At 42.8% G+C, this 19782-nt stretch overlaps 1 protein-coding gene across 2 annotated transcripts in view; it reads right to left on the bottom strand.

Annotated features, from left to right (window-relative positions):
* Window positions 1-19782, bottom strand: part of Tet (tet methylcytosine dioxygenase-like) — a 220543-nt gene that overhangs the window by 26481 nt on the left and 174280 nt on the right. For both annotated transcript variants that reach the window (XM_078194910.1, XM_078194911.1), the window contains one exon: window positions 14289-14528. In XM_078194910.1, coding sequence (XP_078051036.1) covers window positions 14289-14528 — 240 coding nt within the window. The remainder of the gene's footprint in view (window positions 1-14288; window positions 14529-19782) is intronic.

Genomic DNA, 19782 nt, shown 5'->3' with positions numbered 1-19782 from the left:
CTCTTTGCTTTTGGGACAATCGGTTTCGAATGATACGCGGATTATTCAATTTAGGAAATTTCGTGGCTGATTCTAACTATAGGTATATTTAATTCTAGGTATAGCGGCATGTGATAAATGTTTAGAAAATTGTAAGAAAATTAGAATTGTGAAAATAAAATAAATATGCCATTAGACTTCGTAGTTTTGATGTAAAGAAGCGGAATTTTATGCTATGAGTTTTATGAATTTACGAGCATTCTTCCAGTGTCTTTCAATTGTTTATACTGTTATCTATTTCTTTTTATAAAAGATACCTCATCGTCCAAAACTTTTGTCCTTCAATCTCGTTTAAATTCGGCGAATACTTTAATTTTACATAGAAACGATATTTACGAGGAGGATTATTGGGTGTGCAAAATAAGATCAAAAATAATCTGGCACATATATTGTTATTGTAACATCGCTCTCTACTTTGCCGACAGTTAGAGTTAGGTCTGGGTTAGACCTAATTGACTTACGACGATTTCCAGATTTGTAGCATAGGTGCAAGCAAATCATTCAGAGTATTAATTGCCTAAAGATCCATGTTTAGGTTAAATTCAACTTATACCAACTTCCATAATTCTGACAATGCAAAACAAATTACAATCAAATCGTTTCACCGTCCAGTATATAAATTACCCAAAAAATCAGCATTCTCTCTGCATTAACTCGGAGTTATATTGGTAGTTGGGTTAGTAGTTGTGTCTAGGTTATGTTCAGCCTACTCCAATCTCTACAGTTTCCGCATGAAAGAAAGTGCAAGCAAATCGTTCCGTCATCCACAGGATTAATCGCCCGGAGGTCTGGCGCGCGGCGCGACAGACGACAGCATCTCGAGCGAACCGCAAACGTAAGTCGGTCGAAGTAGCACGCCGGAGCGGAGGAGTAACACGCTGGGAGCAGTCTGAGTAACCCGCCGGGCCGGGAGCGACTGCGAGGGAGTCACGGAGGCAATTGATATTCCCGAGACGACGGGTCCGGTGGCCCTCGATCCGTCTCGGAACTCGTTCGTAAAACAGCCGCAGATAGCGTCGGCAGCTGGGCGCGCGTGTCCGACGCGATCTCGACGAGAGAAAACCGCACGTGCTTCGCGGTCGGACGCAATTCGCGGACGAGCGCGGCCGGCACACGCGGCGTTTCGCGGTTTCGGTTTGCTGCATAATGGCGCGCGGCGTTCGGTGTCCCGTGCCCCGCGAAACCCGCTGCTCCCCCAGCCAGCGGCTCTCGCACCACCGTAACGTTGATTCCTTTATCGGCGGCGATATTGCCAATTACCGTATCGTCGAGCTGACCGCGTTTACGCGCGCAGATAGCCTCGTTTAACGCGCTCGGAACGCGTGATTAACGCCAGGCCAACCCGCGGCCCCCTTGCCCCGCCGCTGGGCCCGCTCGAAAATCCTCGCGCGAACGATTCCACGCCCGCAATAAATGTTTCACGATTTTTCGGGAAATTACTGTACCGGCTTATTCGAAGTGGCTTCGATTTCACGTACTGTGCAGGTTAGGTTCGTCTCGAATGTTAGGTTCGATTCGTTTTCGGTGTTCGCTCAAGTGAGACGGTAGGAGAAATAATCTCTAGCTTTCACGCTGGTGAAATGTTAGTTTTACACTCGGCGGTATATTATTCAGATTATACGATTCGCATTTATATTGTAATTATATTGGAAATTTATAGAAAGATGACGGATAAAATGTTTAATAAGTTATCACGAATTAAGATTAAATAGTTAATTAAGCAAGGGGCATCGATGTAACAAATTCCCGTTTGGAACCGCGTTCCAAATAATTATGAATTCATGTTTCGTTATTATTAACAATCTAAAATAATTTCCACCGTTACAGCGACAAGTTTGGAGCATCGTTTTATTCTTCCACCAGCTCATGTGCATATTTATTGCGATTATGCTGTTCGTCCACCTATAACGCGATAACAGTGCACGTATACCGGGTGGTCCGTTTGACATGGACTTCTCGATACTTTTGTTATCCTCGTCGGAGTAAAAATTGTCGATAGACAAAGTCGTTCGGTTCGATGAATCAACGAAGAATATGTTCCAGAGGAATATGTTCTACGAGCTGCATCGCGACCTTGAAATAACCATACTCAACTATCGCTAGAGGAACAACTATTTATATAAACTTTATTGATTTCAGAATCAATAAATAGGATAGTGACGAAATAAAGGGAATTAAAATAAAATAGGGAAAATAAAAATAAAAATGAAATAGAGAAAATAAAAAAAAATATAGAAAATAAAAATAAAATGAAGAAAATAAAAATAAAATAAAGAAAATAAAAATAAAATAAAACAGAATAAAATATAATAAATTAAACTGAAGTAACCCTAACCAAAAATGTGTGATTCTCAGGAAACCCATCGTTTCTCGGTGAGCGATGACCGATATGATATACAGGAATCAGAAACGCTTTTGCCATAAGCGGTTATTTCGGAAATTCGAGTTTCGCGAGCGTCGATAAATCGATTCTTTTGTTTTTTTTTAAAGCCGGCATTAATCCGAATCCATGGCGGCGCGGCGGCGACGCGAGGTAAAAAAAGGCGGGGGCTGTTTCGCGCGACGCTTTGTTCCACGATTTTCCTTTCGCTCCTTTTTCTCGCCTCTCCCTCTCGCAGAGGGTTTCCTTTTTTTTTCTCAACGGAATCGGCTCGGAGCCGCATTGTTTTCACCCGAAAGCGAGCAGCCGTGAATAAAACCGCTTCGCGCCGCTCCGGACGAGATTGTAGATAGCTGCCGCCCGTTTTCTGCGGCGCTCCGCCCCCTTGCTCTCGCGCCCCCTCTCCCCGTCGTGCCCTGTACCCTCGATTTAAGCGTTCCGGAACGCGTACGTATAAATCCTCCATCTCTCCTCATGGAGAAGGCGAATAAAACAGACACGACCGCCTAGGGAAAGACGATAGAATCGGTTACGGAAAATTGTTACCGCGCTAGGAATCGGGAAAAATATTTCCGCCTTTTGGGGGAACGATACTCACGGGTTGCTACAATGTATAATTATGCAGACACTTTTTGGAAAATTAGTTCGATCGCGTTAAAATCGCACAGAAAGCTTCGTTGCGCAAAGAAACAACGTCTACGAGAAGGATATTCACCGACTCGAAGAGCACAGCTATAAATTTAAAAAAATACGTCTGACCTTTAGTAACCTTGAAAATTTTTGTGCTCCGATTATACTGAAACTTGGCTGACGGCTTCATTTTGTGCTGAAACAACGTCTGAGAGAAGGATTTTCGCCGACTCGACAGCTAAAGGCCGAAATTAAAAAAAAATATTCGACCTACGGTGCTTTTGAAAACTTTTATCCTTCTATCAAGCTGAAACTTGGCACGTAACCTCATTTTGTATAAAAACAGCTTCTGGGAGAAGGATTTTTCCATTTGAAAATAAAGTTCAACCTAAACTCAAATATCGATAAGGAAGAACGCGACTTCACGATATTTAAATATTCTCCAAAAAAAGCGCATTTTATGCGCACAAAACGTTGAAAATTGTTACATAATCCTACAACCCCCTTCATAAAGAAAATGGCGCCAATATTTGAATTCTTTAAAGCCTCTTCTTAATTTCTGTTCACTGTATTTCGGAATCGCTAACACGTTCGGGACACTCTCTCTTTCGAATATCTTCACGTAATCATCGAGGCTGCGTTGAACGGTAGCAAGTTAGACGGCTGAGCAGGTAGCGCAAGAAAACAAGCGGAACAATTAGGAAGTAGCAAGTTCCTAAGTTTCACCTGGCTGACAGCATTCGCCCCGGAGCACGCGGGCATCTCGTGTGCGCGCGGGGAGCCTCCTCGAAGCGTGTCGGTTTGTTTTTTTTCTTTTCAGCGGCGTGCAATGCGTTTCTCGACGAGTCGTTAGCTACTCTGTTGACCGTGACACGCCGGGGACGGGCCGGTTTGCCGCTACCACGCTCCGATGACGATAATGGCGAACAAGGAACTTGCGGTCGCACGCGCAGCGTAGCGGTGTGTGCGTGTTGTAATGCACGCGGCGCCGCCGGCTATGGGTCGGAAATTCGACAGAAATTCGAGAGCGAGGCGCGCCTTTGAATTGCCGATTATAAGGTGCCAGTTCCTAGTTGCGTGTCGACCGAGTCACTCGCGGCTATTTAGCACGCTCCCGGTAAATTGATGGGGCTTGTAAACTCGCTGTGCGAGCAGCTGATGCGATTCCGAAGAGCTGCTTTGCACGTTATTCACTGATTAATTAATTACCCATCCACTCAAATTTTCCGAGCGTTGAACATCTCTGTCTTCGTGTAACTCGAGCTCGAAATTACCGGGAAATTGTTAAGCGATCCTTTCGGCGACAAATCGGACCTTGGCTTTTTGTTTCACTTTTTTTGGAAATAAATGGAGATGCTCTGGCGACGGATATTCTATCGAACGGCGAGGCGATTCCTTAATCGATTTCGAACAACTTTTTCCTTTGCGAAATTGTTCTACTCCGCTTCGTTAACGAGTTATTCACGAAAAACCCAGACGAATCCGCAATCGAGTACGGCTGGCGCCACGTCTTCGCCGCTGCGTCAGCCGTCACGCGTCGGTAGCACTGGCCGCGTGGGCGTGGCACAGGCCGTACTCGCTTTATGATTGGTCCGCGTTCTTCCTTAATAACTCGCTAATTAAACGTTTGCCAACATTTTCGTAAAGGAAAAAGTTGTTCTAAATCACCTAAGGTCTTGACTCACTGAAAAATTTGGAGACAAGAATAATTCATCAAAATGTACTCCAATCTCTAATATTATTCTTTTACAATATAATTGGAAAAGGTTGATACAACCGTTGCGATAATATGCAATTAAAATATTATTTTTTGCTTCGCGCGAATATACCGTGTCAGGCGTCCCGAGTTTTGCCGCAGAGTTTCAAGTAAGCACCATGTCAGAAGAAAGTGGGTTAGGCGATTCGGGCAGAGTGCTGTGTACCGTCGTGTTGTTGGTTGCGCAATACCGCGATGCGGAAAGCATGCGAAATCGGAAAATTCTCGGTACAAGCACACGACGAGTCACGCGTGTCCCGAGTCGTTCGCCCGCGATATTACTTCTTTTACTATAGGCTACGACGACGAGAAGTTTAACGAGGCCCCATAGAGAACATAATTGAAAGACATTACTCACTGACGGGGGGGTGAGGGGGGGGGGGTCGCGGGAAACGTTGCCGGCGGTGTGGCAAGACAAGCATTCTTCAGAAAGCCGTCGGCCGGTGAAGAAAAATTCCGCGAACAGGCCGCCATTGTCCGCTAACGTTCCTAGCCGGCAATAACCGCAGCTTCGAGCACGAATGCACGCGCATAATTAACATTTACACGGCAATGTTCGATTCCTCCTTCATCGTTCGAATTCCTACGATCTTGCTAATCAGTTTGTTGACTAATTATTACTCTGGCTATTTACATTTTGCTACTGTTTAATTACAACTTTATATGTTGCATGCTGTTAGGTTCAAGCATAACCTAATTTCATATTTCTGGACTCTTCCGGAAGTAGGCGACAGTATATAATTTAGAGGGCTTAGCATAATTTCGTTAATTAGCCTAGTATTTGTTTAGCAATTTTGTTGCCAAATATTTTGCTTTGCCAAGTTTATTAAATATTAACTTCAGTAATTGTATTCAGCTCTATTTGTTATGCGCGATAATAATTATATTGAAAATGGTATAATAATAGAAGTAAGGAAACATTTAAAGTTTAAAAAAAATATATAATATATATTTCATTGTGCAGAAATATTTACTAGGTATTTTACGAAATATTTCGAATGCGAATTAACCGGAAGAGAACTGTTTACAGTGTTGTCAATCGTAGTGGATGACTGATAATTGTACATTGGACCGAACCTAACCTACTTCCCCTAAATCATGCTATCAGCTGTATTGGAATACATGGAAGCAACTGTTGATGTTAATTATACAATTGATAACCAAATTCTTTGTTATCTAGACATGTTTCTCAAGCAGTGATTATTAAATTCTGCACTGTAACGATTTTACTGTCCCATTATCTGAGAAATATAAGTCAGAAACGTGGTATAGTTTTTGCAAGACTCTAATCAGTGTCTTCCTATGTATTTGTTGCAAGTGCAAATTTTTCAAATGCATGAAAAAGTATGAATTATCACGGTTAAATTACCATGGTTTATGGGGCAGTTTCATGTTTTACTATTTTATAGGTTAAGGGTGAGTTCAGGCTATAAAACCCTGCGAAATATTGTATGGAGTATTACATGCATTTTTATATGTAATATGCAATATTAGATGCAATATTATATGTAATATTACATGCTATATGATATGTAGTTTTGTATGCTATATGATATACAATATTATATGAAATATTGTATGCTATATGATATGCAATATTATATTCAGTATCGTATACAATATGATATACAATATTGTATGCAATATCACATAAACTGTATGCACTACAGTACCCAATATTGTATATACACTGTATGCACTATTACATGCAATATTATATCAAATATTGTTTGCAATATTGTATATTATGTAGTATGCAATATTATATACAATATTGTATCTAATATTATACGCAATACAATATGCAATTATTATATGCAATTATAATTATATTATATGCAATATGCAATTATTATTATATGCAATATCATGTGATATATGATATGCAATATCGTGTGCAATATTATGTACAATATTGTATGCAATATCATATAGAATATTCTATTCAATGTTATGTACAGTATCGTACACAATACTATATACAATATCATATGTAATATTATGTACAATATCGTATACAATATTATATACAATATGCTATTCAATATTATATACAGTATCGTATACAATATTACATACAATATCGTATACCATATTATGTACATTATCGTACGCTATAATGTACACAATATTATACCCAACACTATATACAATATTGCATACAATATTATATGCAACATTACACGCAATTCAAAGTGATATTATCTACTTGTCCCGAAGTTGCAAAAGAACTCGGCCCAGTTTATTCGCAGGGCATGGAAACGGTTGCCAACCCGAGCAAAAATATAACGCGAAGGAGAACCCAGGGGCCAAGTTCGAAGTGGCTTAACACTCGAAGGTGAAACGGTCCCGAAGATTTATGGAGTGCAACGGGGGGAGAGTCCAGAATCGAGACCGCTAACCGAATGGAGCTTGTAACGTGGCTAAGGGATGCAGATAAGGGTGTCGAGAAAATATGGAGACGGAAGAGCCCTGGATGGAAAGAACACAGACGGAAGCTCGGCCAATGGAGTAACAGATCGAGCGAGAGTGAGAGGGGGTTGTTCCTTACCCTGTGGCGATCCGGGCAGGCCTCGGCTCGGTGGTCGGTTTTCGCGGGTTTTTCTCCCTTGTGACAAGGGAGCTGCGAGGAGATCGGCCGCCGAAATAACAGCATAACGTCGGGGCAAGGGTAGACTAGCGGCAGACAGCGACTATGGGGGCGGTGACCGCCCGCCAACGCGAATCAATACCCGCAGGAACAGGAACCACCGGCCCGGCAAGAGAAACGGAGAGGGTGCGTCCGGAGAGCGCGAGGCCGGGAGAGAGAAAGAGGGAGAGGGAGAGAGAGAGGGAGAGAGAGAGAGAGAGAGAGAAAAGGGAGAAGGGAGAGAAGGAAAAGCGAGCAGTATCAAGAGGAGCAGGAGAGGGTGGGCGCCGGAGGAGGCGGAGAATGACGGCCGGGTGGAAACCGGGGTGGATACCGAGGGGTGGAACACCGGGGGTGGCACCACCCGCCAGCGCGGGGGTGAGAACGCCGCGGAGTAAGTGCCGATACCTGTCTGCTACGCGTTCTCCAGCGCGATTCCTTCTGCGGGTGCGCCGCGCCACTTTCTGTTTTCCCTTTTTCTCCCTTCCCCCACCGCGAACCTTTTTCCTCCTCCCCATCTTTTTTTGTTGCCCCTCGTTCTCCCTTTTCTTTTTTTTACAGCGCGACCTGAAACGCGCGGAGATCGAGTGGAAGGTAGGAGGGGCCACGGAATCTGTTACCTGGATGAAGAGAGCTGCCATCCGGCGACGCGGGAACCGTAAGGCTCGCTCATGGTCGATACCGACGACGGACTCTGTCCGATTTTTTCGGGAGACATAACCTTGAACGGGTCGGTTCGCTCGAACGTGTTGATTGGAATTATGTAACTCGAGCATGTACTTAATTAGCATGTTTTATAATGATTCATTTGGGGAGATGTAGTACGAGTTCTGTTAGCATATGTGTGTGCAAACATACTTGAATACGTTAATATTGAAAATTCAATAACAGTAAATGCGACTAAAAGGTTCTTAAGGCAATTTGAAACAACTTTTTCCTTAGCGAAAATGCGATACGCGGCTTTGTTTACGAGTTATTAACGAAAAACGTATAACGCCACGCCCCCGTCCATCTTTGCTCCGCCCTCGCTGCTTAATTAGTTCGCGCTTCGTGCTGACAACTTGATAACTAGGCCGAGTCGAATATTTTCGCTGAGGAAAAAGTTGTTTGAAATTACCCGAGGATGCCCCTAATTATTCTATAATATATTTCTCTTTATAATAATTTATATAAAACTGTGCTATATATAATAGTATATATAATAGTAACGTCAGGATTGCATTTAGTCAAACATAGTAGAAATTTCATTATTGTACGTGCAAGCAGGTACATTTATACAAATATTTCTCACGGAAAGATTCTTCTAATTTGAATAATTACGGAGCGGCTTACAAGAATAATAATTATAGAAATATTAACTTCTACTATATTTGAAGAGGAATTTATATTGCATTAGTACGTAATATAAACTATAATTACAAAAACATTTTGTTCTAGTGATGTCAAGAAAAGCGGCGACTCCGGAACTAGTTAAACAGATGTTATGTTCAATTAGAAGAGGTTATGTTCAGTTAGAATAGGTTATTAGAAGACGTTATGTACGCAAAATCAAACCCTATGTCAAAATAATAATTGCTACACCGAACGGTACACTGAACACTGCAGTAAAGTCAATTTTTATCCAATTCTCAGTTCCATCTGATTTTCAACCCTTTTAAACCCCATCGCTGATGAATTTCAGTCGCAGCTTTGAACCACGATGGTGTTCGAAAGATCGCCGCGGCGGTGACTGCTTATTTGTCCCCCGTTTGCTAATGGAAGTAAGTTCCGTCGCGAATAGAATCCCGAAGCAGCGGCGAGGCTCGTGAATCCGCCGTCACGTTTATTGCTAAACACGTTCTGCAACCCCCGAGGTTTCAATATCAGCAGCCGGTCGGACAAATGAGAAGAGGATTTAGGTGGCTCTCCGCGGCGGAAGAATTCTTCATCATTCAGCGGGAGCAACATTTCAACCTGGTCAGCTGTTTGAAGCCCATCTATATGATAATTCTCTTCGAATGAACGTGCATGCGTGTGTACAGAGTGCACAAGTAAAAGGAGAAGAACTGACAATAAAACAGACAGAGGATCGTTCGTTGGCTACAGGTTTACAGTCTCATTACTAATGGATGAATCGGGAGAAACGTCAACGTTCAAATAATGTTGCAAAAATCGAGTCCCGGATAATAAATGCTAATACGTCGACTGTGTATATCAATTTCAGGCTTGAATTTGCCCGAGAGAAAAATCTGCTCAGAAAATATACTTCCCTGGGTTAGATGCAGCCGAACTGGCAACGCCAAGTAGGATAGATGTTGCGAGGCATTTATTGCAATAAATATGAAAAGAAACTTTCCTTGCATTTTTGTCGATCGAACTTAGCCCTCGACATTAGGTACACTAGCTTGGTTTACGAATTTATTATAGTGACAAAAAATGCAATGACAGCGCCATCTATTGAACATCACCTATCACTGATTCGTTTTACTACGTTGATGAATTTTCTAGTTTCCTACATTTTATAACCGAGTATTTATACACTAATTTCGTGAAGATATTGCAACGGATCAGGGTCCAATAGGTTATGTTTGATAGATGGCTCACTGTTTCATACTACGTAGTTCATTGTTCTCTGAAACTATGCTACTCGGGGATCGTTTTTACCCTAAGAATTTAAAAGAGAAAGAAATTAAGAACGGAGGAAAGTGCAAGCGGAGCCGTTCGCTGCAGGTCGATTTCGTCGCAGCGACGATGTGATCGCAGGCTCGCCGTGAAATCGGTGGCGAGCCGAAAGCGAGCAAGGACCAAGGACATAAAACAGACTCTCTCTCGCCAGTAAACGTCCCGTTCGAGCCGCGTCTGGCATGATCGTTCGAGGTTCGCCGGTAATGGGGCAGTAAATTCAGTCGGACCCGGCCCGTTCGGGGAACGCGTTCCCGTTCCAAGATTGAATCCCGTGTCACGGCGCCGCGGTCACGATTCCCGAAAACCTGGCCGAAACATAAAGATGGAGCCGGATCAATTTAATTGGAAATTTACGAGCGGAGGTCTCTCGCGGCCGTTGATTACGGATCCGGACGTAAAATCTCGGACCGTGAATGCCCCGAGCCCCTATTCGTCTCACGTGGCCCATCGAAACTCGAACGTTTTCTCTCCGAGACGCTTTCCAACGTCTCGTTCGCAACTCGACGGCGGATTTTGTTTATTTATAACGAGAATCGATCGGCGAAATATCGAGCAGCGAAGACGTCGCGCGCATTTAACAAGGCGTAAGTTCAAATTATAACATAACCTATTTTTAATGTTTTGTTTTGACGAATATTTGACTATGCTCGAACCTATAGTGACATAACCTAAAGACGGTTGAAACGAGAAAAGTCGTTTGCAGGGGTTTTGTTAAGATTTTCGGGCTTCGGGACCGTCGTGCGACGGCCTTGACGGTAACCAGATGACCGGAGGGGAGCGGCGTCAAACGCTGGCACTCCCAGAGAGGATTATCCTCTCGCGCGTGTTCGCGCGGGAAACACGCGTCGCACAACAAGCAGACTGGTTTGCCCAGTAACCTCGCGCCGCAGGATCTCTCTCTCTCTCTCTCTCTCGCTCTCTCTCCCTCGAGGGGTACACAAGCCACGGACGAAAACGAACGCGGTGAAACCGCATTCCTTCCTCCTTCATCAGGGGATCGGAGGAGAGTCGGCTCTCCCGACCTCTCCTCTCCCGCGGGAGAGTTTCGCTCTTTCTCCCGGCCACGCAGCCGGATGAAAGCGAGAAGGCCATCCGAGCCGCAGCTTCGGGGGATAAGCGGACGGTCACTGGAGAACCCTGCTTTTTCTTTTGCCCGGATAAGAGCCTCGTGATGCAAGCGCGCCGCTGCTAACTCTCTGGCGACGGGGATCAGTCGGATCATTCAACTGCTCGGAATTTTATTTTTAACCCCTTCACCCGATGTTTGAGGAGATGTGCACCAAGTTCGACAATCGTCTCGTCAAATATCGAAAACTGTTCTTCGTTGGAGACTGTGGATATAGTTTTTTGGGGGGCGATACAGGATTTAAAGCGGGAGAAAACATAACCTACAAGTGTTTGGTTTTGTTGGTATTGGGCGAAATGTGCTCGTCTAACGCAGATTTAAATCAGATCTGAACTAGGCCTAAACTGAACCGAAATTAGGTTAAAACCAGTTCTAATGGGGACGTAATGTGAACCTAAAGAAGACCGAAACTAGACCTAAGGCCTAATAGAGATGTAATTCATACCTAAACTAGATTTAAAATAGGTCTAAACCGAACCTAATAGGCATTGGCATAATCTTGACATAGTAACTTATAAATACATGATTTTCTTGGAATTGCATGAAATGTCTTAACGCGGATATAAACCAGATCTGAAGTAGTCCTAAACCTGACCTAAACTATGCCTAATAGAGACGTAATCTACACCTAAAGTAGACCAAACAAATACCTAGCCTAGACACTTTCTTTCAAGGTATTGTTAAAGTTAGACAATAAACACACAATTCTTTCAATAAACTAAAACTAATTTACAAATTCCTTTTCTAAGATGTTGGCAAAGTTAGAGAAATATAGTTAAGAGTCGTACAATCTTTTTATCGAACTTGAAAATCAGTTCGAGTGTCGCATCTATTAAGAAATAACACCGACAAGTTCCAAAAAGCTATAAACTCAGACCTAACCTCGATCCAACTTTCGTGCGAAAATATTGACAAAGTCGGACCCGTATAATTGCGGTTTCCAAGATCTATAAATCAAACTTCAACACCACCTTTCCTTACAATCTATTCGCTAAACCAAACTTTGCTAAATTCAACTCAGACGTAACCTCTGAAACCCGTATTTCCAAATCACTACCTTATAATATTATTAAATATATTAAATGACAAAACGAATCTATGCTACCAAAAAGACATTACTAAAACCGACAAAATCCAATGAAGCAAAGAGTGGTACCCCAATTAAAATGTCTAGCGCGTTAAATGCGTGTCAAATATGCCGCTACGAGTAGAGAAGATCTCATCGGGCCCGTTGATGGCGGGAGCGTCGATGAACAAGTGCAACGAACCCTTGGTACGGCAACAACCAGTTGAAATAAACGTCGCGCGAGCATGCTTGCTAGGGATCGGGTGAGTTTCCACGGGGACAGGTAGGGACGAGAAGAGAATTTATGGATAATAAACACATCGGCGTAGCGACAGAAATTGGCGGGCGGGAAGTTTGCGATCCTGCGGCAGCCAGGCATTCGAGGCTCGCCGACACAGGCGAGGGGGGCGTGTTTCCTTGTAGGGCGAAGACAGATTGAAGTAATGAACCGGGAATGGTCTAGGTCAAGGTCCTTGGCCCGGGTTCGCCGTACACGAAACGAAGGACTGGGTCGCGCCAATGGGGAGCTGTTTATTCCCCGAAGTGTGCTGCTACGTGTTACATGCCGATATATAGGCAGAGATTAGGGGTGCAGGGGTGGCGGGATCGATGCGATCCTTAGGGACCAAGACGCTTGTAATCCTATAAAGGATTTTCAGCCCGAGTTGAGCTCGTGCCAACCGAGCAAACTCTGCCGAACACGCAACAGACGATTCACAGACTGGCAACCGGTGCTCCCATGATGCCATGGACCGTTCGAGCCGACCAGAATCATACTGGCGTAAGTCACGTTTTTTTTCTAGCTACGAGATACAGGGAGCGTCATTGTTCTCTGACGTGTCCATTGTTCGACGAGCAAATTTATTCTTCGAATAATTTCGAGACACCTCGTAGTACATACTCTTATAATTGATTTTCATTTAACGTGTCCGTCTGTACGAAGTACATTTTGTGGCGCGTAATAATAACCTCAAAAATTAAAACCTAACCTCAAGCAGGAACTCGGACAGTTGGCAACACTGATCCAACCGTTCACAAAACAGATCTTTGTCGAACAATTTGTCGAATTCTTTTGCTTCCGGCGGAGGGTTAATTTCAATTAACGGTGCAAAACTAACGATAATAGATACGTGAGACAATCTAGTGGCTTAGAACGGAATGTATGAAAATAAATCGGAACCGAAGCAAACGAAGATATTTTTAGACTCTGAACAGCGCACCGTCGCATTGTATGCGATATTTTTAAAAAGTCCCTGCATTGTGCAGCTGACATTTAAGATGACATTTAAAGCAGATAACACACCAGAAGAATTTTAGTGCGCCGCGAGGCAGCATTATTGCCAACTTGTTAAACAGTAACTAAATGCAGAAACAACTTTCTACTTATTTCCCATTTCTTGCAACCGGTGCAGTCACTTTTTTATTTTCCGTAAAAATTTGCAGCCTATTTATAGCGCGTTCAACGACGTGACGGAACGTCCGCGTGATGTTCACGTAATCAGCGGCAGCGGCTGAAGCTATTGGCTGTCTAGGGCTGAGTTCAGGGCTGACACAACCTTGTCGCGAGTCCTCCTTGCTTTATATATTTATTTAACAAAATATTTCCGGACATTTAATGTAATTATTATCTCTATTTGCAAGAAGCAGCTTCAACCTTGACCAAAATTAATAAACGACAAATATTCCTATAAATAATCACCGTTTGGTTTTTCCACGTTCGTAATACCCAAAATGATTAATATTATTGAATATTGATTTTCGAAAAGATTAAAATAATTCCTGCTGTTTTCAGAATGTTTTTAGAAGTCTCGCATTGTAAAAAATAAATAATTGATTGGATTTAAATAACAGAATGTAATACTTTTTGTTGGAAAATGTGCAGGCGATGTATGAAAATAATCTAAAGACGATTGGCTGTCACACTATAGCTAGTTTCGGTACTGGTATCGCGGTATAACCGAATCTGGACTAGTCCGGGAAGAAAAGACGTGTACTCACCATAGAAACGACAGGCGGCGGCGGATTTCCGTTCCTGAGGGCGCCGGTTTGCTGGTTCGCCGCGGGATTCAAGCTGTCCTTGGACTGCTGCATGGGATCCGGTTGATGAATTGTTTGTTGAGTTTGTTGTTGTGGTTGTTGTTGGTGCTGCTGCAGACCGCCTATACCAGCCTGTGGACTGCCCAAGCCTGCAGGTGCGCTGTCTGGTGTGCTGACTTGGCGGGCGATCTTCCGATAACTCTGTAACAAGAATGGGTTTGTCTTCCGTTAGAACGTTGCCACGCTTTCAACGCGTACTGATAATTATCGTTTTCTTTTTTAAATATCAAAAATATTTTCAGGAATGTTGTTCTCGAGAATGTTATAAAAATTATCGTTTTAAAAGAAAAACAGACGTTAGAGACGTGGTCCCAAAAATATTGTTTTTTAAATATCTTGTTCTCAACGACGTGATTCTCCAGAAAACATATTTAATAAAGATTATTTTCAAAGACATCATTCTTAAAGACATCATTTCCAAAAACGTCTTTCTCCAAGTCATATAATTCTCAAAGACATTGTTCTCAAAAATATGCTTCTCTGAGACTTAATTCTCAAATATTTCGTCTTCAAAGACATCCTACTCTAGATCGTCATTTTCAAAGACATCATTCCCAGAGATATCTTTCTCCAAGACATTATCCTCAAATAGGTCATGCTCAAAGACATTATTCCCAAAAACATCCTCAAAAAAACATCATTTCCAAAGACGAAAAATTGTGTTCCATTAAGAAAAAAATTCTGACACCAGCCACGTCGCATTTGGGTCACAAACGACCCGTCCCCGTAATCCCAACGAAACACAAAACCGATCCGCCTGCGTATAAGAAAATCCGCAGCCACGACAGCTCGGCAAACATGGTTTAAGAATTTATTCCCGAGCGGCATGATGTCAGAGCGATTGGAAGGAAACCTAAGTCTCGGACCGCGAGCAAACTATAGTCGCGGCTGAGCCAAGGTTTCAATTTACGTTCGCCACACGCGGGTATAGCCGCGTACTAAATACATCGGCAACCGATAAATTCCGTCGCCGGTTATTGTAGTCGCGACTCCGCGAACCTGGTCTCCGGTCATCCGAAAGAATTCCAAAGTGTAAGAAAAGTGCGACCTAGACGAGGCCGAGGCTGGAGAGGAGGCGGCACGGTGACGTTCCGCGCAGAGAAAGATGGCGGACAGGAGGAATTCGAAACGCGGAGCCGTTAAGGGGGCAATTTACGGGTCAGGGACGGCCACTGGCTCGGATCTCAATTATCCAATAACTTTCATCGTCGAGCGCCGCGAGGGGTTGAACGACATGCGAGCGACCTTCCTGTTCGGGAAAGCGAAGGGAGGAAGGAAGGAAGGAAGGAAGGAAGGAAGGAAGGAAGGAAGGAAGGAAGGAAGGAAGGAAGGAAGGAAGGAAGGAAGGAAGGAAGGAAGGAAGGAAGGAAGGAAGGAAGCATGGCGTACGGTGGCCGGTTGCACGCCGGTGTGACCCTAATGCTAAAAATAACAAGGTGGCCCGAAGTAGGCCGAGCCGACTGAAACGGTTTCCATAGTTCAACAAGCGCCACCACGCCGCTGCCCGAGAGAAGCTGTGACCACCGGGATCCCTGGCCCCTTCAGGGCAAACTTGATCAATTATTACGACGTCCCCGAGAGCGACGCTATTCCACGGACCTCGTTCGCAGTACCGTGACGCGAATTATCGGGAAACTTGAACGGCGATCTTACCGGCGCGGCACCGGTCCCGAGCGACCTCCTGTTCGCACCATTTTCTTTATCATCTCGCGTTCCTCGAACGCGTACCCCGCTTCGTAATTGCTGCGTTAACACGGCTGCTGATTTAATCGTCTTACCGCGGGATGAACGTTATTTATTTTTTCTATCTTATTATTTATAGAAAAATTTTTGTTTTTTATCGCGATGAAATTTATGTACGTTGTGGAATTTGTTATTCCGAACAACTTTTTCCTTTAGGAGAATTGTTTTAGTGTTTGGGTTTCTGAGATATCTGCGGAAAACTGCGGACCTAACCCAGACCTAACCTAAAAGTATCGTAAGGTATAATGCGGACGTAATTTATGACGTTCAGTAAACTGTAATCTAATATGTAAGCGGAGCTTTTGGAAATTTGATCTTTGAAAATGTGCCGTTAGGTGTTTAATGTTGTGAGTATAGGCTAGCTCTGTAGATTTTTGATAAAACTTAACCACGTTATAGGGATTGATATTTCGAACAAGTTCTTCCTTTACGGAAAATGTCTATCTGCTTTACTTTCCGAGATATTCGCGAGAAAGTGTGAACTTAATATAGACTTAACCTAGGCTTAAACTATAACGAAGACATAATCTATAGCGAAGACATAATCTATAACGTTTTCTAATCAACCACCTGTACTATAATGTCCGCTTTATAATTTACAGAAACAGATTTCGCATATATATCATTAACATTATATGTACAGGTTATGTCTAAGTTATATCTTCGTTAGGTCTTGGTTAGGTCTACGTTAGGTCTACAGTTTTCCGCGAATATCTCTGAAGCCGATGCAGATAGAAATTTTCTCAAAAGGAAGAAGTTGTTCAAAACGTCACGCGGCGTAAGATATTAAAATTTCATTAGAATCAAAGCCAAGAAGAAGTCTTCCGCAAATAATTGCCAGTTATAATATAATTAGTTATTAATCTGTTTCACTAGCATAATTCTAATAATATTCCTCCGAATAATTTATACGAATTCAAAGTACTATTGAATGAAAAAAATATTGTTCCTTTCCTACGTTATTTTTTTTATGTGGATCTACCACCCTTATTTGTTGTTCAGATTTTTTTGGACACCCTGTGTACACAATACTAGCAACAGTATAAAGTGGTAAAGACTCGAGTAAACGGTAGAATTATATAAAATAAATTAAGTAAAGTATATTAAATAAAGTTTATTATTATTATTATTACGTTATCAGAACACCAGCGTTGCCCTAATTGGCACAATCACCGCGTCCGAGATCTTGAAATCGTCATCGTTTACCGGAACGAAAGAAGCGCGGTTCGTTGAAAAAAACAATGGCGCGGCATAATGGGGATATCGCGGGGACGAAACCGATCCGCGTCAGCGAAAGAACTTCGTAATCGGATCGGCGACGATATTACAGAATATTAGTGACCGTATCGTGCCCGGAGAATTTATTGACCACGACGTCGCCGTTTGAAATGTATGCAACGGAATTCAATTTACATTTACGACGGTCCCAGCTGCAATCGAGCGCCGCCGTCAGGAATAAACGATAAAGCCGGGGGGAGCACGGGGTTCAGAATCACAGGGATCATTACTCGTCGAACGGTGTACACGACCGGCGTGATCCCGCGGACGTAATTCACACCTGTCCGAGAGGAGCCACGACGCCTGTAAGAAAGAGCCCACGATTCCATGTTGCCGGGTGTCCCCATATACCGGGCCATTTACGCTACTCTTTCCGCCCCATTGAAATTCCAGCGAGATTGCGGAGCGCGGCGGACGCTAACAGAATGATTAAATTCCTCCGCCGGAGGCCCGACACGCTATTTTTGGCATTGCGCTCGGGTTAATATCAGCCGGCCGCCGAGTTAATGTCTCACTAACTTTTATGCTTTCTGTCGGAAATATGGTTATTTCTAGGGAATCAGCTAGATCTAGTGTTCTTGGGCAGCACTGGCCTTTGCCACTGTGTAATCGATATGCGCGTGCGTTAATAAGGTCCCGCTAGCTTTTGTTCTTCCGCTCCCTGGTTTTCCTTCTTCCCGATTCTAGCAGTCGTACGCGCAACACGTGCTTTTTGATCCCGCGGTAACATTAATCTTTCCTTTGTGTATATGTATATATATATATATATATATATATATATATATATAGTAAATAAGTAAACGCGTTGATTTGGGCACTTGTTCCTTTTATGCGCTTATTAAATTCGTGTATTCCACAATAAATCCTGACATATATAATATAATATAGCAATTATATAATTATGCATAATATAATATAGCAATTATATAATTATGCATAATATAATGTAGCAATTATATAATTATGCATAATATAATGTAGCAATTATATAATTATGCATAATATAATGTAGCAATTATATAAGAAAATAATTAATTATATAAATATAGCAATTATATTATTATAATTATATATACAATTATATCTTAAGAATTATAACATAACCTTAAAATAGAATTTGGATAGAGAATTGTTGGACAAGAAATATAGCATTCCTTTAACGATCTCGGTAATCATGAAATCATTGCACATTCCATTCACAATATTTCCCAATTAGCAATAGCATTTAACATATCACTATAATTTTTAACAAAAAATTGAACCTTACAATTTTGCCCCATCTGTACACCTAATACCTCTTTAACAAAAGGCCTCGCCATAAAATCATGAACAAAATTCATTACTTAGGACGTCGAAAGTATTTTGCAATTTCGAATCACGGTTTCGAATGCACCGTCGCAATGTTTCAAAAAGAAATCACAAACGATGCTCGAACATGTTCAAATAATATTCGCCCGAAGAACGGCACAGCAGGAAAATATACATTTCCAAGCAAAATGCGTGCAAGATAGCGCAGATAACGGATTGACGGTGAATCGTGTACGCGTTTTTCAAGGTGTTCGAACGTTACGTAACAGGCGAACTGATCCGCAACAGCCTTGCAGCGAGATCAGAAATTACCTGGTGGCATAACCGGGGCGTGTCGATCCGCGCGACACGCTTCAATTTTCCACGTGCGGATAGTCCTCTAATGATTCGAAGCTGCCCGCGGCCGGACAGCACGCGATCCTGAGCGCCCAACACAAACGGAATATAACAGTCCCTTGATGAATCATTCGCCTGGCTATAACTGGACTTTTTACGCGTTAACGGCGAATCATTGCGACATGTTTATCGCCGCAAAGAATGCCTCCTTCCCGTCGCTAGTGATTGCATTCAACAATAAATCACGAATTAAATCTCGCAATTATCCAGCATCGCGACAACGTGACTCGACGAGTCAGATGAAACGTTTGTTGTCACGATGCGGCGCAGCGAACATTGTTTTCCGAACAGGGAAGGTGTGTTTCACATTCGAGTCGCATAGAAAGTATATATGTCATTTATTGGTTCATAGATTAGATCAGGATGTTATACTAAGCTCTATTTTTCTTTGTCAAAATCACAATTTAGATTTAATTTAATGGCGCGAAAAATTCTCGAGCGGAAAGTTCGAATCCAGAGGCGATTTGCAATAACATTTTCCTTTGTGAAAATCTTAAAAAAAGCGTCGTTTAAGAGTTTATCGGTTACGATTAGCTATAAATGAGGATCAATCAGAGTGCGAGTTCCAGTGGACGAACTTCAGAGCGCCCGCTAGCGCTGCGCGCCATTGTCCGCGGGCGCGAGGCGCCAGGCGTACTCCGTCTGTGATTGGTGCGTGTTTTTCGTTAAT

This window comes from Augochlora pura, chromosome 11, assembly GCF_028453695.1.
Source record: "Augochlora pura isolate Apur16 chromosome 11, APUR_v2.2.1, whole genome shotgun sequence".
Lineage (NCBI taxonomy): Eukaryota > Metazoa > Arthropoda > Insecta > Hymenoptera > Halictidae > Augochlora > Augochlora pura.
This window is presented reverse-complemented; position numbering and strand designations above follow the sequence as displayed.